This window comes from Salmo salar, chromosome ssa03, assembly GCF_905237065.1.
Source record: "Salmo salar chromosome ssa03, Ssal_v3.1, whole genome shotgun sequence".
In the NCBI taxonomy this organism is placed as follows: Eukaryota; Metazoa; Chordata; class Actinopteri; order Salmoniformes; family Salmonidae; genus Salmo; species Salmo salar.
The window spans coordinates 67,057,919-67,077,031 of record NC_059444.1 but is presented as its reverse complement, the minus strand read 5'-3'; the positions used below and the strand labels follow the sequence as shown (position 1 = coordinate 67,077,031).

The 19,113-nt window shown below is 42.2% G+C and overlaps 2 protein-coding genes across 2 annotated transcripts; both read left to right on the top strand.

Moving 5' to 3' along the window:
* The first annotated feature begins 1,608 nt into the window (after nt 1–1,608).
* On the top strand, nt 1,609–6,688 carry LOC106601202 (retinal cone rhodopsin-sensitive cGMP 3',5'-cyclic phosphodiesterase subunit gamma). Its single transcript, XM_014193207.1, has 4 exons — nt 1,609–1,753; nt 3,862–4,019; nt 4,191–4,231; nt 5,795–6,688. The coding sequence occupies exons 2-4, from the start codon at nt 3,874–3,876 to the stop codon at nt 5,869–5,871; spliced, it is 264 nt and encodes an 87-aa protein (XP_014048682.1). The 5' UTR covers nt 1,609–1,753; nt 3,862–3,873; the 3' UTR covers nt 5,872–6,688.
* A 4,114-nt stretch (nt 6,689–10,802) lies between these two features.
* Nucleotides 10,803–18,363, top strand: LOC106601203 (G-protein coupled receptor family C group 5 member D). Its single transcript, XM_014193208.2, has 4 exons — nt 10,803–10,958; nt 12,525–13,819; nt 14,105–14,160; nt 17,656–18,363. The coding sequence occupies exons 2-4, from the start codon at nt 12,595–12,597 to the stop codon at nt 17,752–17,754; spliced, it is 1,380 nt and encodes a 459-aa protein (XP_014048683.2). The 5' UTR covers nt 10,803–10,958; nt 12,525–12,594; the 3' UTR covers nt 17,755–18,363.
* The last annotated feature ends 750 nt before the right edge of the window (nt 18,364–19,113 follow it).

Here is a 19,113-nt window from a genome sequence, read left to right as displayed (position 1 = left end):
CGTGATGAAGTACTGTATATGAAGTAGCGTCAGTTTCCTTTAAGGGCCCTTGGTCTGCACTGCTTGGTCTGTCCTGTACCAAAGGGTCCTAAATCTCTAATATAGAATGTCCCCATTAACTGTAGTTCCATATTTGGCCACTTCACCATGCCAGACCTCAAGATCAATGTCTTTGCACATCAGAGCTCTGTGGTTAGACTGTTGCCTCCTGTGATGATGTGGATTTTGCCAGCACCGTTACGGTTCATTTACATTGACATTTTAAGCATTTAGCAGATGCTCTTATCCACAGTGACTTACAGTTAGTGCATTCATCTTAAGATAGCTAGGTGAGAAACACATAACACAGTTTTAGTAAGTACATTTCCCCATTAAATGGGCACCTTCCCATCTAATTATTCCCCATGGACATTAACATCTTTACCATATCAACAAGGAAATGTAAAATACAATACTACACCCTCTCCCCATACAGAGGTTTTGATTCATGCTGCACTTTATTACTAATAATAATAGCACCGAAGAAATGAATGGGGTAAAAAAAGAGTTTGATGTTGTGTAATGATCTCAAGTAGTGCTAGACTTAAATTGTACTGTCTAGAGTATAAATTATAGGGATTTGGGAATGAGCTACTATTACAGTTTGTTGTATTTGCTCTAAAACAAATTTCAGACCTATGTGCTTACAGTTAGCTCTGAAACATTCATAAAAATCACTTATTGTTTGAATGTCCTTGATACAGTAAGATGCTGCGTGGTGATTGGATATATAGCTAAAAGTATTAGACTCACAGTATGTAGTCACATACTAGAAAAGGATAATCTTACGCAATGCAGATTCACAGTACTTCCTCAATGCTCTGACGTATATACTGAATACTGCAAGACGGATATGACGACTAACTTGGTTTTCAGTTAACTTGGAAAAAATTGTCTAGCCAATTATGAGTAATGGAATTGATCCATTCTTCATTTTATCCACAAAAAAAATCCATTCTGAAAAATGTTACTATTTTTTGCTATTGGCTTCAATGTTTGTTTAATCAGAAATGTTTTGATGGTATTTCTGATGGTAAATTACAGGTAGGCGTATATACCAGCTGTAACAGGACTGTTAAAGAATGCCACCTGCAAAAATACAGTAAATACAGACACACTGATTATCACCAAGTAAAATAACTTTAGTAGATTGACCCCTAACCTACATGACAAGTCAGGAAATGTTCTTTATTTTTCAGGTGTGTGTGTGTGTGTTATTTTTATATTTTACCAGTGCTATCGGTGTATCTTAGGTAAAATATCCCACTCAAGCAACAAAATAGTTATCAGGAGAAGATAGAGGTCTAAGCGTACCATCTGATCACAAGGACCAAGGAACATCATGAGTGACAACACAATCTTTAAAGACCCATCACATAAACCAGGAACGCAACCACATACAGACAATGTCGACTCGCTTGACACAGGCGTGCCAAGGCTTAATTGGATAAGTTAGTTAAAAACAACATATTGACCTGCCTCACTGATGTCCCCACCCCCTCTGATGTCAAGGAATGGAGGTGGGGTGAGGGTGGTGAAGGAGCTGGCTGACCTTTTTGGAGACCATGTGACTGGAAACCAGGAGACTGCAGGATTAAGAATCAGGGGTATTTAAACAAAGTCCGGTTCCTTGTATTCATTTTGCTCTTGGACTGACATGCAGCAGTAGCTCTCATTTCGAGACAGAAGCTCCTTGGAACATTTGTGAAATTAGGTGAGGCAGAGACTTTTTATTTATTTATTTATTTTTATTTAACCCTTATTTTCCAGGTAAGTTGACTGAGAACACGTTCTCATTTACAGCAACGACCTTGGGAATAGGTTACGGGGGGGCCTCCTTATTGCTACTTTTCTTTATTATTCCTTAGAAATAATACATTACTACTACTTAATTACTTATTGCTAATATAGATGAATACATTAGTGCTACAGTATAAGTACACATAACTTGTAAAGGAAGTATAAAGGAAAAGTTCCAAGAGTATCAAGCAGGAACATCTAAGATTGTGATTGATTGACTCATGCAAATCTATCACCTGTAGCCATGATGCAGAATGTACATGCATTTGTAATTGTAGCTCACCTGCTCAATTGAGAATTCTAGCATGATAGCAATGAGTGTGCTTTCAGATTGGGAAGTGAAATGTGGAATCCATTTGTGTGATATACAGAAGTCTACATAGCTACAAACGTGTGCATCTTGACTCTAAAATCATTGGCACATTAGAAGCAGCAAGTTCCAATGTCCATACTAGAATACCATTAAGGCATGCCCAATGCATTGCTTCACACTCAGTGGTATGCTAGTGTTGATATTGGAACAGTGAGATTTTATTTATAATAGCGCAGTGGGAACTAGGTGGGAAAACATTTGTGCCAGTCAATTGATAAATGATGTGACTGTAGAAACAGTTGACCTGCAGAAATCACATTCTGCTCCTTAGGGGGAAATGTCAAAACCGCAGTGCAACATCTAAAAAGTTGTAAAACAATGACAGGATTTTCAATGTGCATCCAAAACTTCCAGTGGAAGGCAGATATCTGAGAGAGAGCAGACACCACATTCCTAGAGAGAGAGGCTAGACTTACCTGGTAGAAGCAGAGACTGAAATCACAACAACAGATGCTTTTGCACAGCTTTACAGATCTTTATCCCCTCTGGATGGGCATTTGGCAGCAGCATAGGGAGAGCCAGATCTGTGATCTCATGCAGGTGCAGCATCTGTTGAGTTACATACCATGTCCTGGTAAAGTGAGCTCCATCCACGTCATTATGTTAACAGGATTATGGAGCTCCCAGGTTCAGGGAAGGGGGTACTCAGGAGACAGATTAGGAGGATACTGCTTAAACGGATGAAGAAGGACAGAGTGTGGCCTCACCTGTTGTCCAGTATAGTGTCTGAGCCACTAAAGAGATTGGCAGGCCAGCCACAGCCGGTCTCAATACCATCATTAATTGACGTCCGTCCCGACATCCTTACTAAGTCATAAGGATCAACCTTTTTTCCCTGATGACATCGAAGGCCAATGGGATCTTAAATCAGATGCACAGTAGTGAAGATATAATTTACAATAGTGTTACAATGCTATATGCATGTATATAAATTCAGTGGGGGCTAGTCAAGTCAATACTTTAGTCAGGTCAAAATAATTGATAATGTAAAATCAGGCATCTAAAAAGATGTCCATGCTAAGAAAGGAGAGTATACAGGGTCAAGACAATGTACCAACCCAAATGGGAAAGATGTTTAGAAAAATATATTATGGGACTGAGAAATGAAGGAGGTGATTTACCCCCTCCCTTCGTGATCTAAGCAATTGCGTGTGACACAGAGGACATTCCTGGGATTTAAGAAGGGCAATTTATCAAATTGGGTTTTATATGGAATCAAAGATAATCTGGCTGTTTAGCCAAATCCCCCTAATCTATCCTGATTACCAGTAAGGTGGCTGGAGGGAGCCTGGCAGAGCGCTAGAGATTAGCAGAAAGAAAGCAGTAGAGAAGAAGAGAGGGGAGGGGGGGGCGGACAGACCTGAAGTGAAGTTAAACTAGCCAGGATAGACATAGAGAATGGGAGTGAGGATAATACAAGATAGAGGGAAATTATAGACTTTCTGGCCAACACTATAACAGCGCACTCTCTTTCTTTCTAATGGGATTTATTGGCTTGGGAAACATGTTTACATTGCCAAAGCAAGTGAAATAAACAATCAGAAATTAAGAGTAATCATTATACTCACAAAAATGTCAAAAGAATAGAAACATTTCAAATGTTATATTATGTACAGTCTTATAACAATCTCTGTCTCGCTCTGTGTCAGACCTCAGCAGAAATGAACACAGCTCCCCCTGCAGGAAGCGCCCTGGCAACGCCCGCCGGAACAGCTGGCCCCACCACCCCCAAGAAGGGACCCCCCAAGTTCAAGCAGAGGCAAACCCGTACATTCAAGAGCAAGGCCCCCAAGCCTGGCCAGAAAGGGTGAGAATCTCTCTCTCTGTCATCACACATTCACACAAACTCCACACACAACCGTTCCACTTATTCACACGAACAAGCACTCAAATTTCTCACATTCTCAAACCTGTATAAATGCAGACAGACAAATTCTAGAATCTGTAAGATACAAACATGTTTCCTTGTCAATTGCAGATTTGGTGATGACATCCCCGGCATGGAGGGTCTTGGCACAGGTAACTTTGATATTCCATCTGCAATCATCAGTAGTCATGTTTGTTCATCTATATATGTGTATTTCTACTTTCAGTATACAGCGCCTTCAGAAAGTATTCATACCCCTTGAATTATCCCACATTTAGTTGTTACAGCCTGAATTCAAAATGGATTAAATATTTTTTTTTCTCACACATCTACACACAATACCCCACAATGACAAAGAGAAAACATCTTTCTAGACATTTTTGCAAATGTAATGAAAATAAGTATAAGTACATAAGTTTTCACTCCCCTGAGTCAATTACATGTTCGAATCACCTTTGGCAGCGATAACAGCTGTGAGTTTTTCTTGGTAAGTCTCAGAGTTTTGCACAATATTTTCCCATTATTATTTTCAAAATTAGGCTCTGTCAAATTGGTTGTTGATCATTGCTAGACAACCATTTACAAGCAGATTTAAGTCAAAACTGTAACTCGGACACTTAGGAACATACACTGTCTTCTTGGTAAGCAACTCCAGTGTAAGTTATTCTCCTGATGAAATGTGAATTCATCTCCCAGTGTCTGGTGGAAGCAGACTGAACCAGGTTTTCCCCTAGGATTTTTCCTGTGCTTAGCTCCATTATGTTTCCTTTTTACCCTGAAAACTCCCCAGTCCTTAACGATTACAAGCATACCCATAACATGATGCAGCAACCACTATACTTGAAAATATGGAGAGTGGTACTCAGTAATGTGTTGTATTGGATTTGCCTCAAACATAACACTTTGTATTCAGGACAAAAAGTGAACTGCTTTGCCACATTTTTTGCAGTTTTACTTTAGTGCCTTGTTGCAGACAGGATGCATGTTTTGGAATATTTTTATTCTGTACAGAGGTCCTTCTTTTCACTCTGTCAATTAGGTTAATATTGTGGAGTAAGTACAATGTTGTTGATCCATCCTCAGTTTTTAAAGTCACAATTGGCCTCATGGTGAAATCCCTGAGCGGTTTCCTTCCTCTCCGGCAACTGAGTTAGGAAGGAACGCCTGTATCTTTGTAAAGACTGGGTGTATTGACACACCATCCAAAGTGAAATTAATAACTTCACCATGCTCAAAGGGACACTCAATGTCTGCTTTTATTATTTTATAGGTGCCCTTCTTTGTAATGAGGAATCGGAAAACCTCCCTGGTCTTTGAAGTTCAATCTGAGTTTGAAATTCACTGTTCGACTGAGGGACCATACAGATAATTTTATGTGTGGGGTACAGAGATGAGATTGTCATTTAAAAATTATGTTAAACACTATTATTGCACACAGAGTGAGTTCATCCAAGAAAACGTATTGACTCAAGACATTTCAGATTCAAATTTTTAATTAATTTGGAAAAATGTGGAAAAACCTGATTCCACTTTGACATTATGAGGTATTGTGTGTTTTAATCCATTTTCAATTCAGGCTGTAACACAACAAAATGTGGAATTCCTTCTGAAGGCACTGTATATCGACAACCAAGACAACCAACAAGTGTTCCTTGCCCTTTTTCATCAACTGGACAATCAATACTAATTGTTTCTCCCTCTCTCATTCTCTCTAGACATAGCAGTGGTCTGCCCATGGGAGGCCTACGGCGACATGGAGCTCAGTGATCTGGCCAAATATGGAATCATCTAAGACTGCTGCCTCCTGCCTTCCCTTAACCTCTCCGCTCTTGACCCTTTCCTTCTGTGTTAGTCTGGCGCGCCACCATAAGGCGACTGGCCATCCCCCTAAAGTGGTCTCGTCACTCCACACTGTTCTTAAGTCTGTTGTGGTCAGGCACTGCGGCCTGAAAGACCACATACGGTGGGCAGACGGAACACTGAACTGTTTATTTTTATTATTATCATATAATAGTATTATACTGTATTTTATACAGGACATAAGAAATACTTGATGTGATACAACAAGACCACCCCCACCGCTCCTCTCTACAATAGCCTACCTCGGCTCCCCCTTCCCTCTGTCCTTTTGTAATCACTCAGATCCCTTTAGTCCTCCAATTCCTCTGTGAACCATCAACCACAGCAGTGGACGCAAGCAAAGACTAGCTATGACTAGCTTGTACTTGCTTATAGTCTACTACAGAACTGTAAATATGTCTCTGTTTCCACTGCAACCTCCACCTTCGTTACCCTCCCTTTTTACCCCAATCTCTTTTTTTTGCATTGTGTTTTTTACTTGTTGTTGATAAGGTGTGCTACTGTGAACACACAGGAAACGAAAGGGATGAGACCAGGGAGGAGGGTGTGTGATGCTTTGTCATAGATCATTATGGTGAAGGCATTCCCTGTTATCCCTGTGGTGCTACCACACTGCCCCCTTCTTAGTGTATGGTATGCCACCAAACAAAATATAAATATATTGATGTGTTACAAACACATTTATATGACGGAATGTGTATGTGTGATTGTATGTCCTGATAGATCCAGTAAAGTTATTATTTTCAATACTCATGTTGTCCTTTACTCTTCTGTCATCTCTGAGAAAATATGAGAAAATACAACCCCTTCCATGATGGGGTATAAAATGAAAATTTGAGTATGTTATACTTTTCACTAATATCTGACATTCTTTTAAAGAACATTCATTCAGAACAGCAATTAACATTCATAAGCATATAATTCAACCATATTCTTTCTACATTGCTCCACAATAACTGTAACGGATTGGCAGTCGTGGTGAAGGAATGAGGCACAGGAAGCAGCGAGCACAGGGTAGTGGCGTATTTAATGTACACTCACTCATTAAACAAAATACTCCCACACACAGGGGAGAAAATACACACGCCGTAAAATAGCGCCGACACGAACATGAACCGTCACTTTAGAAATAATCCCGCACAACACGGAAGCGGACCAGCTAACATAAATAGCCCCGCTAATTAACCAAACTAAACACAGGTGCACAAAACCAAAAGGAAGGGAAAACCAAAAAAGGGAAACAGTGGCAGTTAATAGGCCGGTGACGACGACCGCCGAGCGCCACCCGAGCAGGAGGGGGCGCCACCGTCGGTGGGAATCGTGACAATAACATACTGTAGTTTGAAACTTTAACAAATGTACAGTACCAATCAAAAGTTTGGACACACCTACTCATTCAAGGATTTTCCTTTATTTTTTTACTATTTTCTACATTGTAGAATAATAGTGAAGACATCAAAACGATGAAATAACACATATGGAAACCTATAGTAACCAAAAAAGTGTTAAACAAATCAAAATATATTTTATATTTGAGATTCTTCAAAGTAGCCACCCTTTGCCTTGATGACAGCTTTGCACACTCTTGGCATTCTTTCAACCCGCTTCATGAGGTAGTCACCTGGAATGCATTTCAATTAACAGGTGTGCCTAATTTGTGGAATTTCTTTCCTTCTTTATGCTTTGAGCCAATCAGTTGTGTTGTGACAAGGTAGGGGTTCAAAACAGAAGATAGCCTAAAAGACCAAGTCCATATTATGGCAAGAACAGCTCAAATAAGCAAAGAGAAATGACAGTCCATCATTACTCTAAGACATGAAGGTCAGTCAATACGGAAAATGTCAAGAACTTTAAAAGTTTCTTCAAGTGCAGTTGCAAAAAACATCAAGCGCTATGATGAAACTGGCTCTCATGAGGACTGCCACAGGAAAGAAAGACCCCTAGTCACCTCTGCAGCAGAGGATAAGTTCAATATTGTTAACTGCACCTCAGATTGCAGCCCAAATAAATTCTTCACAGAGTTCAAGTCACAGACACATCTCAGCATCAACTGTTCAGAGGATACTGCGAGAATCACGCCTTCATGGTCAAATTGCAACAAAGAAGCCACTACTGAAGGACACCAATAAGAAGAAGAGACTTTCTTGGGCCAAGAAACACGTGCAATGGACATTAGACTGGTGGAAATCTGTCCTTTGGTCTGATGAGTCCAAATTTGAGATTTTTGGTTCTAACCGCCATGTCTTTGTGAGACGCAGAGCAGGTGAACGGATGATTTCACGTGTGTGGTTCCCACCGTGAAGCATGGAGGAGGTGGTGTGATGGTGCTTTGCTGGTAACACTGTCTGTGATTTATTTAGAATTCAAGGCACACTTAACCAGCATGGCTACCACAGTATTCTGCAGCGATACGCCATCCCATCTGGTCTGCACTTAGTCCCACTATCATTTATTTTTCAACAGGACAATGACCCAAAACATACCTCCAGGCTGTGTAAGGGCTATTTGACCGGGGAGAGTGATGGAGTGCAGCATCAGATGAACTGGCCTCCTCAATCACTCGACCTCAACCCCAATTGAGATGGCTTTGGATGAGTTGGACCGTAGAGTGAAGGAAAAGAAGCCAACAAGTGCTCAGCACATGTGGGAACTCCTTCAAGACTGTTGGAAAAGCATTCCTCATGAAGCTGGTTAAGAGAATGCCAAGAGTGTGCAAAGCTGTCATCAAGGCAAAGGGTGGCTACTTTGAATTTGATTTGTTTAACACTTTTTGGATACTACATGATTCCATATGTGTTATTTCATAGTTTTGATGTCTTCACTATTATTCTACAATGTAGAAAATAGTAAAAATAAAGGAAAACCCTTGAATGAGTAGGTGTGTTCAAACTTTTGACTGGTATTGTATATATTTCTCACAACCGGTTTACTATGTTAGGTTTTTCACAAACATACTGTACATGTCCTTATCTCAGAGACACATCCAACTGTTACCAGTGTCTTATAGAACAACGTCTCATTTCCATGACATAGCAACCACAAATATTGAGAAAGAATAATACAGTATGCCACTCTTAGAATATTCCAGACAATGTCCTGGGTGTTACAATCCCTTAGCACACGAAAGGAGGAAATCAACTCCTTTATTTCACAGTCCCCCAAATATCTTTCTCAAAATGTCTTTCCCATTTGTGTGTAACGCCCTGGCCATAGAGAGGGGTTTTTGTTCTTTATTTTGGTTAGGCCAGGGTGTTACATTGGGTGGGCGTTCTATGTTCGTTTTCTAGGTTTTTGTATTTCTTTGTTTTGGGCCGTGTGTGGCTCCCAATCAGGCACAGCGGAAGTTCGTTGTTTCTGATTGGGAGTCACACATAAGGAGCCTGTTTTTCCTTTGGGTTTTGTGGGGGATTGTTTCTGTTTAGATTATTTCCTAACAGGACTGTTTTGCTGTTGTGTTTTTGTTCATTTTTGTAGTGTTCTCTTTTGTTCTAATTAAATTTCAAGATGAACACTAACTCCGCTGCACCTTGGTTTACTCTCTCTCCCGACAGCCGTAACATTGTGTTGCTACATTGTTTTGGTTGATGCCCTGTGGTCATAGGTCACTCTCTGTGTCTGTGCTTTAATATTTATTTAGTAACTCTTGATAGTCTACTGATACTGTAACTTCTTCTCCTAGGTCCCTGAAGCTTATGGAAATCCTATACTGTGAGCAGACAAACTATCCCGGCCTTTATGTCTGTCTCTATGAAAGCTTCAGTGTTTATCCCCTCTGCTCCATTTACACACACCTTACAGAACGTCCTTGCCTGTACAGACTTGAACCCAGGAGCTCAGCACGGGCTTGTTCATACAGAGACCCATTGGAAGGCATTCTCCCTCCCTGACATACACCACCCGAGGGGTATCAGTGTTGTGAGGTTATGTCTAAGTGGTTACTGTTAGTCTTAGGGACAGTTAGATGAGTCAGTTGTGTTATTCAGCCTCCTCCTCCCTCCTCCTCGGTCATCACTAGTTACTACAGCCACAAAGTAATAAACCATGTCTATTTCTACAAAAATTTGATTTTAAACCTAACCTTAATCCTAACCACACTTATGTCTAACCTTAAATTAAAAGCAAAGATCAAATTTAACCTCTCTCTGTAACATAGCAGTGTGATTATTTATGATGACCTGGCATTCAGATCTGGGCCTATGCATATCACTTCCAATCACGTGGTCAACTCTCATAGCTAGATGTTCAACTTTAGCATTTCCTTAATACTGTGTGTGTGTGTGTGTGTGTGTGTGTGTGTGTGTGTGTGTGTGTGTGTGTGTGTGTGTGTGTGTGTGTGTGTGTGTGTGTGTGTGTGTGTGTGTGTGTGTGTGTGTGTGTGTGTGTGTGTGTGTGCGCGCGCGTGTGTGTTTGTGGGCGTGTGGGCGTGTGCGTGTGCGCATGTGTGTTCGTGGGCGTGCGTGTGTGTATGTGTGTGGGCGTGCGTGTGTGTGTGCGCGTGCATGCTTGCGCATGTGTGTTTGTGGGCGTGTGTGTGCGTGTGTGTATCAGTGCCTGTTCCATAGCCTCCAGGGATTTGAGCCCCACCTATACTTTGCTGTTTTGTGAGATAGACTAAGAAAAAGAGAGTGAGAGGAGGGGAAGTCAGGGGTGGGTCAGTCCAAACTTCTCTCCTATCGCTTCACCAGTAGATGTAAATGTGGCTGAGGTGAAAACCAATCATCTTTAGTTTCCAAAATAATTTACTCCCTCTCTCATTCCTCTCTTCCTGCTTTCCCTCCCTCCCTCCCTCCCTCTCTCCCTCCCTCCCTCCCTCCCTCTCTCCCTCCCTCCCTCCCTCCCTCTTGCACTGCCTGTAAGAGATATGGGAACATCCTTGAGTTAGGAGGCATGTTCATACATAGATGACTGTCTACTGATGCATCAGCTGAGAGTTAATTGCAAATCTCAAGTGGAACTACAAGTAGGAGAGAAATAACCACCAAGCACAGAGGTGGATGCACTGAAGCCTCCGGATAAAGGGTAAATCAATTAATGTTACTTGTCCTTGCTAGTTTGAAAGTAGCTTGAATGGAGGTATATCCTACCATTTTTTTGCCACCTGTTTTTCCACAGGATGAGTTTGTTGTTTTAAAGTAAAAATGTTGCTCAAGATTAAAAGTAAGCAGTTGAAGCAGCGATGCCTTCATGTCTCCTGTTGTTGGATGATAATTAATCATTATCGTTTAGACTGTTGTTACTGTCAACCAATTAATCATTATCGTTTAGACTGTTGTTACTGTCAACCAATTAATCATTATCGTTTAGACTGTTGTTACTGTCAACCAATTAATCATTATCGTTTAGACTGTTGTTACTGTCAACCAATTCAACGACCCAATCAACTGAAAAATATTCAAAACAATTCTTTTAGTAAATATTTGTTTATGTTATATAACAAATTACCAGCCACATGAACATGTTCCTGAAATAATCGGTAAAGATAGACTTGACAGAGAGGTTTTAGTGACTTTTAGAGGTTTCATCTCCTGCCCTCTGTGCAACACAGTTATCCTTAAGGGTTAAATAAAGGGGCCAGGGCCATATTTACCCAGCGATAAGCAAATGAAATGTCATATTTGAATCTCTGACACTGAAACAAGGGCTCTGTTATGAACTAGAGGAAGTGACAATCAACTATCAGGAGAGTATATCTCTGGCTTCTCTCTCTCACTACCTCTCACTTCCAATCTCAGTGTGTCAACCCCCCCTCCGCATTTGTATTTCACTGTCACGCTCACTCCCTATTGCCCTCTTTCCTGGTTTCACATGGCTTTATGAGTTAATGTAGTCTACATTTTTCCTCTGTGTAGAGCAGGGATGGGGATCGGGACGTCCCAATTTGTATTTATTTATTACGAAATCAGTTGGGGTTTCAACTTATTGCTGCGAGTTAAAATAGTGGAATATACAAGGTGCAATTTCGAAATGTGGTTGTCATCAGCAGTTATTCTCTTGTCATATAAAGCACTGATAGTCAGTCAATTAGCCCATGTCAGCTAACAGTTTTTAGATCCCTAAGTTAGTTTTGCAGCCAGCTATCTAAACTGTCCTGTATAAAATACAGTATAATACTATGATATGATTATGTTAGTCACTCAGTTATAATATTAAAAACTGCAAACATTTCTCTCTACCCTATGGCAAAATGTGTAGAATTGCAATTATCTGTAAACAATGTGGGTACGCAGACCCGCGAGCAACTGCAGCCCCTCATGATGAGTTCAGATTTTCTGTGGCCCCGACTTCCTCCAAGTTGTCCATCCCTGATGTAGAGTATCTAGAATCAATTCCTAATGAAATCACTCCTAATTCCTCTGTTCTTACTGTGTACACAAAGTTATTTCCCTGTCTTGGCATGTCTGTGGTCTGTCTGCTCCCTTCCCTCTGGCTGCTCTCTCTCTCTCTCTCTCTCTCTTTCTCTCTCTCTCTCTGATCTTTATTCAAACGCACCTTAATTGATTTGATTGTCCTAAATACCGCTATGCTCTATAAATAAAGATATTCAGAGTCAAAAATACATGCGCTCATGGATGCTACTTTTTCCAGGTAGCAAAGGCCCATCTGAGCAGGGAGTATACCATCAAAACAGAAAACCAGAGAGGAAGGACACAACAACATGCATACAAAACAAAACAAAAGGATGGTCTTTCCATTCCAGACACACAAATCTCTTTTTCTCATCCTACTATTCAATGTCCCACTTCCCAGCACATGTCAGGCCACACTGAATGCCAGCACCCTCAACCAAACCATCCCTCCCAGTGCTGCCACTAGCTCTAAGGCTATCCCCAATATCTCCGCTAACAATCCCACTGTAAAATCCATTATCAACCGAGGCACCACTTCCTTCCTCCAGCGCAACTCTTCCTCAAACTCTACTTCCCAGGATGCAATCCTGGGGTGTGGGGCGGATCTGGACCCCGTGTACTCCTACCTGTGTGACCGTCAGGCGGCGTGGGGTATCGTGGTGGAGAGCCTGGCCTCACTGGGTTTTGTGGTCAGTTCAGGGCTGCTGGTGGGGCTGCTGTTCTGGACCCTGTGGATGTGTGTGTCGTCCCGCCAGCGCAGGGGCATTGGGGGGAGCGTAGCCTCCATGGCTTTGTTCCTGCTCAGCACGGCGGGGGTCTTCGCCCTGACCTTTGCCTTCGTCATCCGCCTCACCACCCAGACATGCCCCACGCGCCTCTTCCTGTTCGGGGTGCTGTTCTCCCTGGCTTTCTCCTGCCTGCTGGCACACTGCCTGGCCCTGCTGGGCTTCTCTGTGGCCCGGGGCTGGGGGGAGGCTGGGGTGGCCCTGGCCCTCTTCACCCTCCAGGTGGTCATCGCTACAGAGTGGCTGATCATTGTGCTGCTGCGGGACGGCCAGCCCTGCCAGTACTTCCAGGGGGAGTTTGTCATGTTGCTCATCTACGTGCTGGTTCTGCTGGCCGCCGGCCTGGTCCTCTCCCTGTGCTGCCTCTGCAGCTCCTGTCTCACCTACAGCTACAGCTACAGCGGGGGCAGCCGCCGACAGACCCAGGTCCAGGCCACGCTGCTCTGCCTCACCCTGCTGCTGTCTGCTGCCATCTGGGTGGTGTGGATCGCCCTGCTGACCCGGGGTAACATGGAGATGGGCCGGCGGCCGCAGTGGGATGACCCGGTGCTGAGTATAGCCCTGGTGGCCAACGGCTGGGTCCTGCTGCTGGGCCACGGACTAGCCCAAGTGGTTCTCCTCTGCAGGTGGGAGGCCAGCTCAAAGGAGGGCCCCCTAGACTTTGGCGGATGGACCAGTCCCAACGCCAACCTGCCAGGGCTGGGGAACCTGATAGAAGGGAGGGAGAACAGAAGCTTTGAGAACGACGGTGAGGAACGGAGAAGTGAGAAACAGTAGCACTGGAAAGGAGTAAAGCAGGGAAATGTACTGTACTGCATGTCTAAGTTTAGTTAATCAGTAACATAACATTAGAAACACAGAAAATTTACTGGTGGTACAGTACTAATAAGTTGCATGGAAGCTAAATTATATATGGACTAGCTCCAATGAATAAAATATGACATATGAGGTTAATTACACAATCTGTTACTTGAATACTTACTGTATGGAATCTGCAGATAATTGAGTCATTGTATTGTGTTCTCTTCCCCAGGCAGAAAACAAGACCCCGTTTTCCAATCACCATATGAGTCTGGATTCTCAATGACAGTGAGTAGGCTTCAAAATGGCTCTGGGCTTACTAGATGATTAATAGGAATGAGAATCAGCATGTTGTAATAAAGAATAACTAACAAAAATACATGCTTAATCCAGTATAAGATCATGTATAGAATTGTATTATACAAAAGACAAAATTCACAAATTCTACAGCACAAGCATAGAGTCATGTCTCAATAATCGATGCCTTCTGGGAATGCAATTAAGTCCAGAATTTGTGGGCGGAGCTATAAAGTTGGCTGTCTGAAGTATTAAAATGTAAATGTACTTTTAATCAGTCTATCTGCATATTTCAAGACATGGCACATGGGGGTGTAGTGAGATACCCGGTGGTTTGGATGATTCTCTTACAAAAACTGAAAAACATACGCACATCCAGGTACTTTACATGGATGCCTGATGACACTCTTGACACAAACTGCTACAGACCTATATCTATCCTACCCTGCCTTTCTAAGGTCTTCGAAAGCCAAGTCAACAAACAGATTACCGACCATTTCGAATCCCACCGCACCTTCTCCGCTATGCAATCTGGTTTCAGAGCTGGTCATGGGTGCACCTCAGCCATGCTCAAGGTCCTAAACGATATCGTAACCGCCATCGATAAGAAACAATACTGTGCTGCTGTATTCATTGACCTGGCCAAGGCTTTCGACTCTGTCAATCACCACATCCTCATCGGCAGACTCAATAGCCTTGGTTTCTCAAATGATTGCCTTGCATGGTTCACCAACTACTTCTCTGATAGAGTTCAATGTGTCAAATCGGATGGCCTTTTATCCGGGCCTCTGGCAGTCTCTATGGGGGTGCCACAGGGTTCAATTCTTGGGCCAACTCTTTTCTCTGTATACATCAATGATGTCGCTCTTGCTGCTGGTGATTCTCTGATCCACCTCTACGCAGACGATACCATTCTGTATACTTCTGGCCCTTCTTTGGACACTGTGTTAACAACCCTCCAGACGAGCTTCAATGCCATACAACTCTACTTCCGTGGCCTCCAACTGCTCTTAAATACAAGTAAAACTAAATGCATGCTCTTCAACCGATCGCTGCCCGCACGTCCAGCATCACTACTCTGGACGGTTCTGACTTAGAATATGTGGACAACTACAAATACCTAGGTGTCTGGTTAGACTGTAAACTCTCCTTCCAGACTCACATCAAACATCTCCAATCCAAAGTTAAATCTAGAATTGGCTTCCTATTTCGCAACAAAGCATCCTTCACTCATGCTGCCAAAAATACCCTCGTAAAACTGACCATCCTACCGATCCTCGACTTCGGCGATGTCATTTACAAAATAGGCTCCAATACCCTACTCAATAAACTGGATGCAGTCTATCACAGTGCCATCTGTTTTGTCACCAAAGCCCCATATACTACCCACCACTGCGACCTGTACGCTCTCGTTGGCTGGCCCTCGCTTCATACTCGTCGCCAAACCCACTGGCTCCAGGTCATCTACAAGACCTTGCTAGGTAAAGTCCCCCTTATCTCAGCTCACTGGTCACCATAGCAGCACCAAAGCTAATTCCTCCTTTGGCCGTCTCTCCTTCCAGTTCTCTGCTGCCAATGGCTGAAACGAACTACAAAAATCTCTGAAACTGGAAACACTTATCTCCCTCACTAGCTTTAAGCACCAGCTGTCAGAGCAGCTCACAGATCACTGCACCTGTACATAGCCCATCTATAATTTAGCCTAAACAACTACCCCTTCCCCTACTGTATTTATTTATTTATTTTGCTCCTTTGCACCCCATTATTTCTATTTCTACTTTGCACTTTCTTCCACTACAAATCTACCATTCCAGTGTTTTACTTGCTATATTGTACACTGCTCAAAAAAATAAAGGGAACACTTAAACAACACAATGTAACTCCAAGTCAATCACACTTCTGTGAAATCAAACTGTCCACTTAGGAAGCAACACTGATTGACAATAAATTTCACATGCTGTTGTGCAAATGGAATAGACAACATGTGGAAATTATAGGCAATTAGCAAGACACCCCCAATAAAGGAGTGGTTCTGCAGGTGGGGACCACAGACCACTTCTCAGTTCTTTGCTTCCTGGCTGATGTTTTGGTCACTTTTGAATGCTGGCGATGCTTTCACTCTAGTGGTAGCATGAGACGGAGTCTACAACCCACACAAGTGGCTCAGGTAGTGCAGCTCATCCAGGATGGCACATCAATGCGAGCTGTGGCAAGAAGGTTTGCTGTGTCTGTCAACATAGTGTCCAGAGCATGGAGGCGCTACCAGGAGACAGGCCAGTACATCAGGAGACGTGGAGGAGGCCGTAGGAGGGCAACAACCCAGCAGTAGGACCGCTACCTCCGCATTTGTGCAAGGAGGAGCAGGAGAAGCACTGGCAGAACCCTGCAAAATGACCTCCAGCAGGCCACAAATGTGCATGTGTCTGCTCAAACGGTCAGAAACAGACTCCATGAGGGTGGTATGAGGGCCTGACGTCCACAGGTGGGGGTTGTGCTTACAGCCCAACACCGTGCAGGACGTTTGGCATTTGCCAGAGAACACCAAGATTGGCAATTTCGCCACTGGCGCCCTGTGCTCTTCACAGATGAAAGCAGGTTCACACTGAGCACGTGACAGACGTGACAGAGTCTGGAGACGCCGTGGAGAACGTTCTGCTGCCTGCCTCAACTATGTAAAGAAAAAAGTATTTAATAAGATTATTTCTTTCATTCAGATCTAGGATGTGTTGTTTAAGTGTTCCCTTTATTTTTTTGAGCAGTATATTTACTTTGCCACCATGGCCTTTTTTGCCTTTACCTCCCTTATCTCACCTCATTTGCTCACATTGTATATAGACTTAATTTTCTACTGTATTATTGACTGTATGTTTGTTTATTCCATGTGTAACTCTGTGTTGTTGTATGTGTCGAACTGCTTTGCTTTATCTTGGCCAGGTCGCAATTGTAAATGAGAACGTGTTCTCAACTTGCCTACCTGGTTAAATGAAGGTGAAATAAACATTTAAGGGTCGAAACGTTGTTATAAATAAATATCACCTGGGAGTAGCAGTGTGCGGTATTTTCCTTTGTTTTCCATGGACAATTCTCTTCTCATTACTCATCTTGAAAAAACGTATACTAAAAATGTGGAAATCAATCAATTCACCATCATTAACACCATGGAAAAATCTATTTATTATTCCAATATTGAAAACGCGTGGGCTACGGAGAGAAACAAAATGGTGCAGTTTCAGGCCATGTGGAGGAAAGTGATGCGGGCGCTGGAGATGGGGTTGTGTGCTAGTGGGTCTGGGCAGGTGTGATGTAGTTGATGTTTTTATGATGTCATTTGTATGTTTATGTTTTGTATTGTTCATAAAAGATAAATAACATCTTACAAAAGAATATGACCCTTGCCATTACAAGCAATGTATATGTAATGTTGAACAACTAATTGCCATTATTTACTGCACTAATGTTTTAATGTTTCACATGTTTGTGTTTCAGGAAATAGATCCTGACAAAGATTACTCCATCCCTCGTCCTCAGACCACCAACATCAGCGAGCCCTATGATGTATACTATGGACACAGCCTGTCTGATTAAGATCACATTGCTTTTCATGTATACACACCCACACACAAAGACAACATTTTTTTTAAACGTTACACCGGCAATAGCATCTTCTAAATATGTGTATGTGACTAATACAATTTGATTTGATTTATACATGCACTCTCACATGACCCAGAAATGTTTTGGAAGTTCAGCTACAAATGTATATTTCTTAAATAGAACCTGCATTGCAACATGATTTCCATAATTATGTGACTAAGGCTCAATTGATTAGTTAAATTTTTCTTTACTCAGGCTGGATCCAGATAGAATGAGCTTACTGAATCTGAGCTAATGTGACAAGAGTGTTTTTGCAACATGCTGCTTGAAAACACCAGAGACAGTGTCTAATAGTCTCAGGCAGGAGGAGGCGTGATTCTGTCTGTATCAGGGTGCCAAACTGCAGGGATGTGTGAAGAAGAGAAAGGACCTGGCAGCGATAAAATAGACCCTTGTCATCATGTCTTAACATCTTACATAAAGGTGCATGCCATTTTTTTTTTTTACACCCCACTCTATAAATACATGTTTAAATCAATGTTATGCTATGCATATTGTGCAGTTTGAAAAAGTGTTATTAAAATGGAATGTTAAAAGGTATATTTGTTAGTCATATCTAACAGCAGAGGGCTGATTCATTCTCACACAAAAAGAAGCACAAGCTAGACTGAGTGGTAGTACTGTTTTAACCACTAGGTGACACTGTACAAGATGTGAATTATTGTTGGTGGGATTCAATTTACCTCAATGTTCATACCATTATTGAGTCACCAAATGTAAACAAATGCATTCCATCATGTAATTTCCCCATGCAAATAGCAGTTTACTGAGATGAATGATAGATCTGTAGCGCTCTAGGAATGACATGAGCACAATATAACTTGGCTATAGGCCATAGTGGGCGAGTCAGTCAGGTCAATACCTCAATAATTCACTGGATCCATATGCTTTATTGTTTCACTGATCAAACAGCCCTCAATGTAATCCTTTCAATTAGTCCTACTTCAAAAATCTGGAAGTGCATGTCATCAAATTGGCAATTAGCCTCTTGTGCATTAGAGCAATTAACAGGGATATGAGATTTCCTCCAAACTCAACCCAGACATTCACATTCATTAACTTTAGATGCAATGAGAGATTGGTTACAGAAAATTGACTACTTTAGATTTTAGGTTGTCATAGTTGCCACCAGCTCTACTACTAGTGAACAATAGGTACAGTGAGGGGGAAAAGTATTTGATCCCCTGCTGATTTTGGACGTTTGCCCACTGACAAAGAAATGATCAGTCTATAATTTTAATGGTAGGTTTATTTGAACAGTGAGAGACAGAATAACAACAACAAAAATCC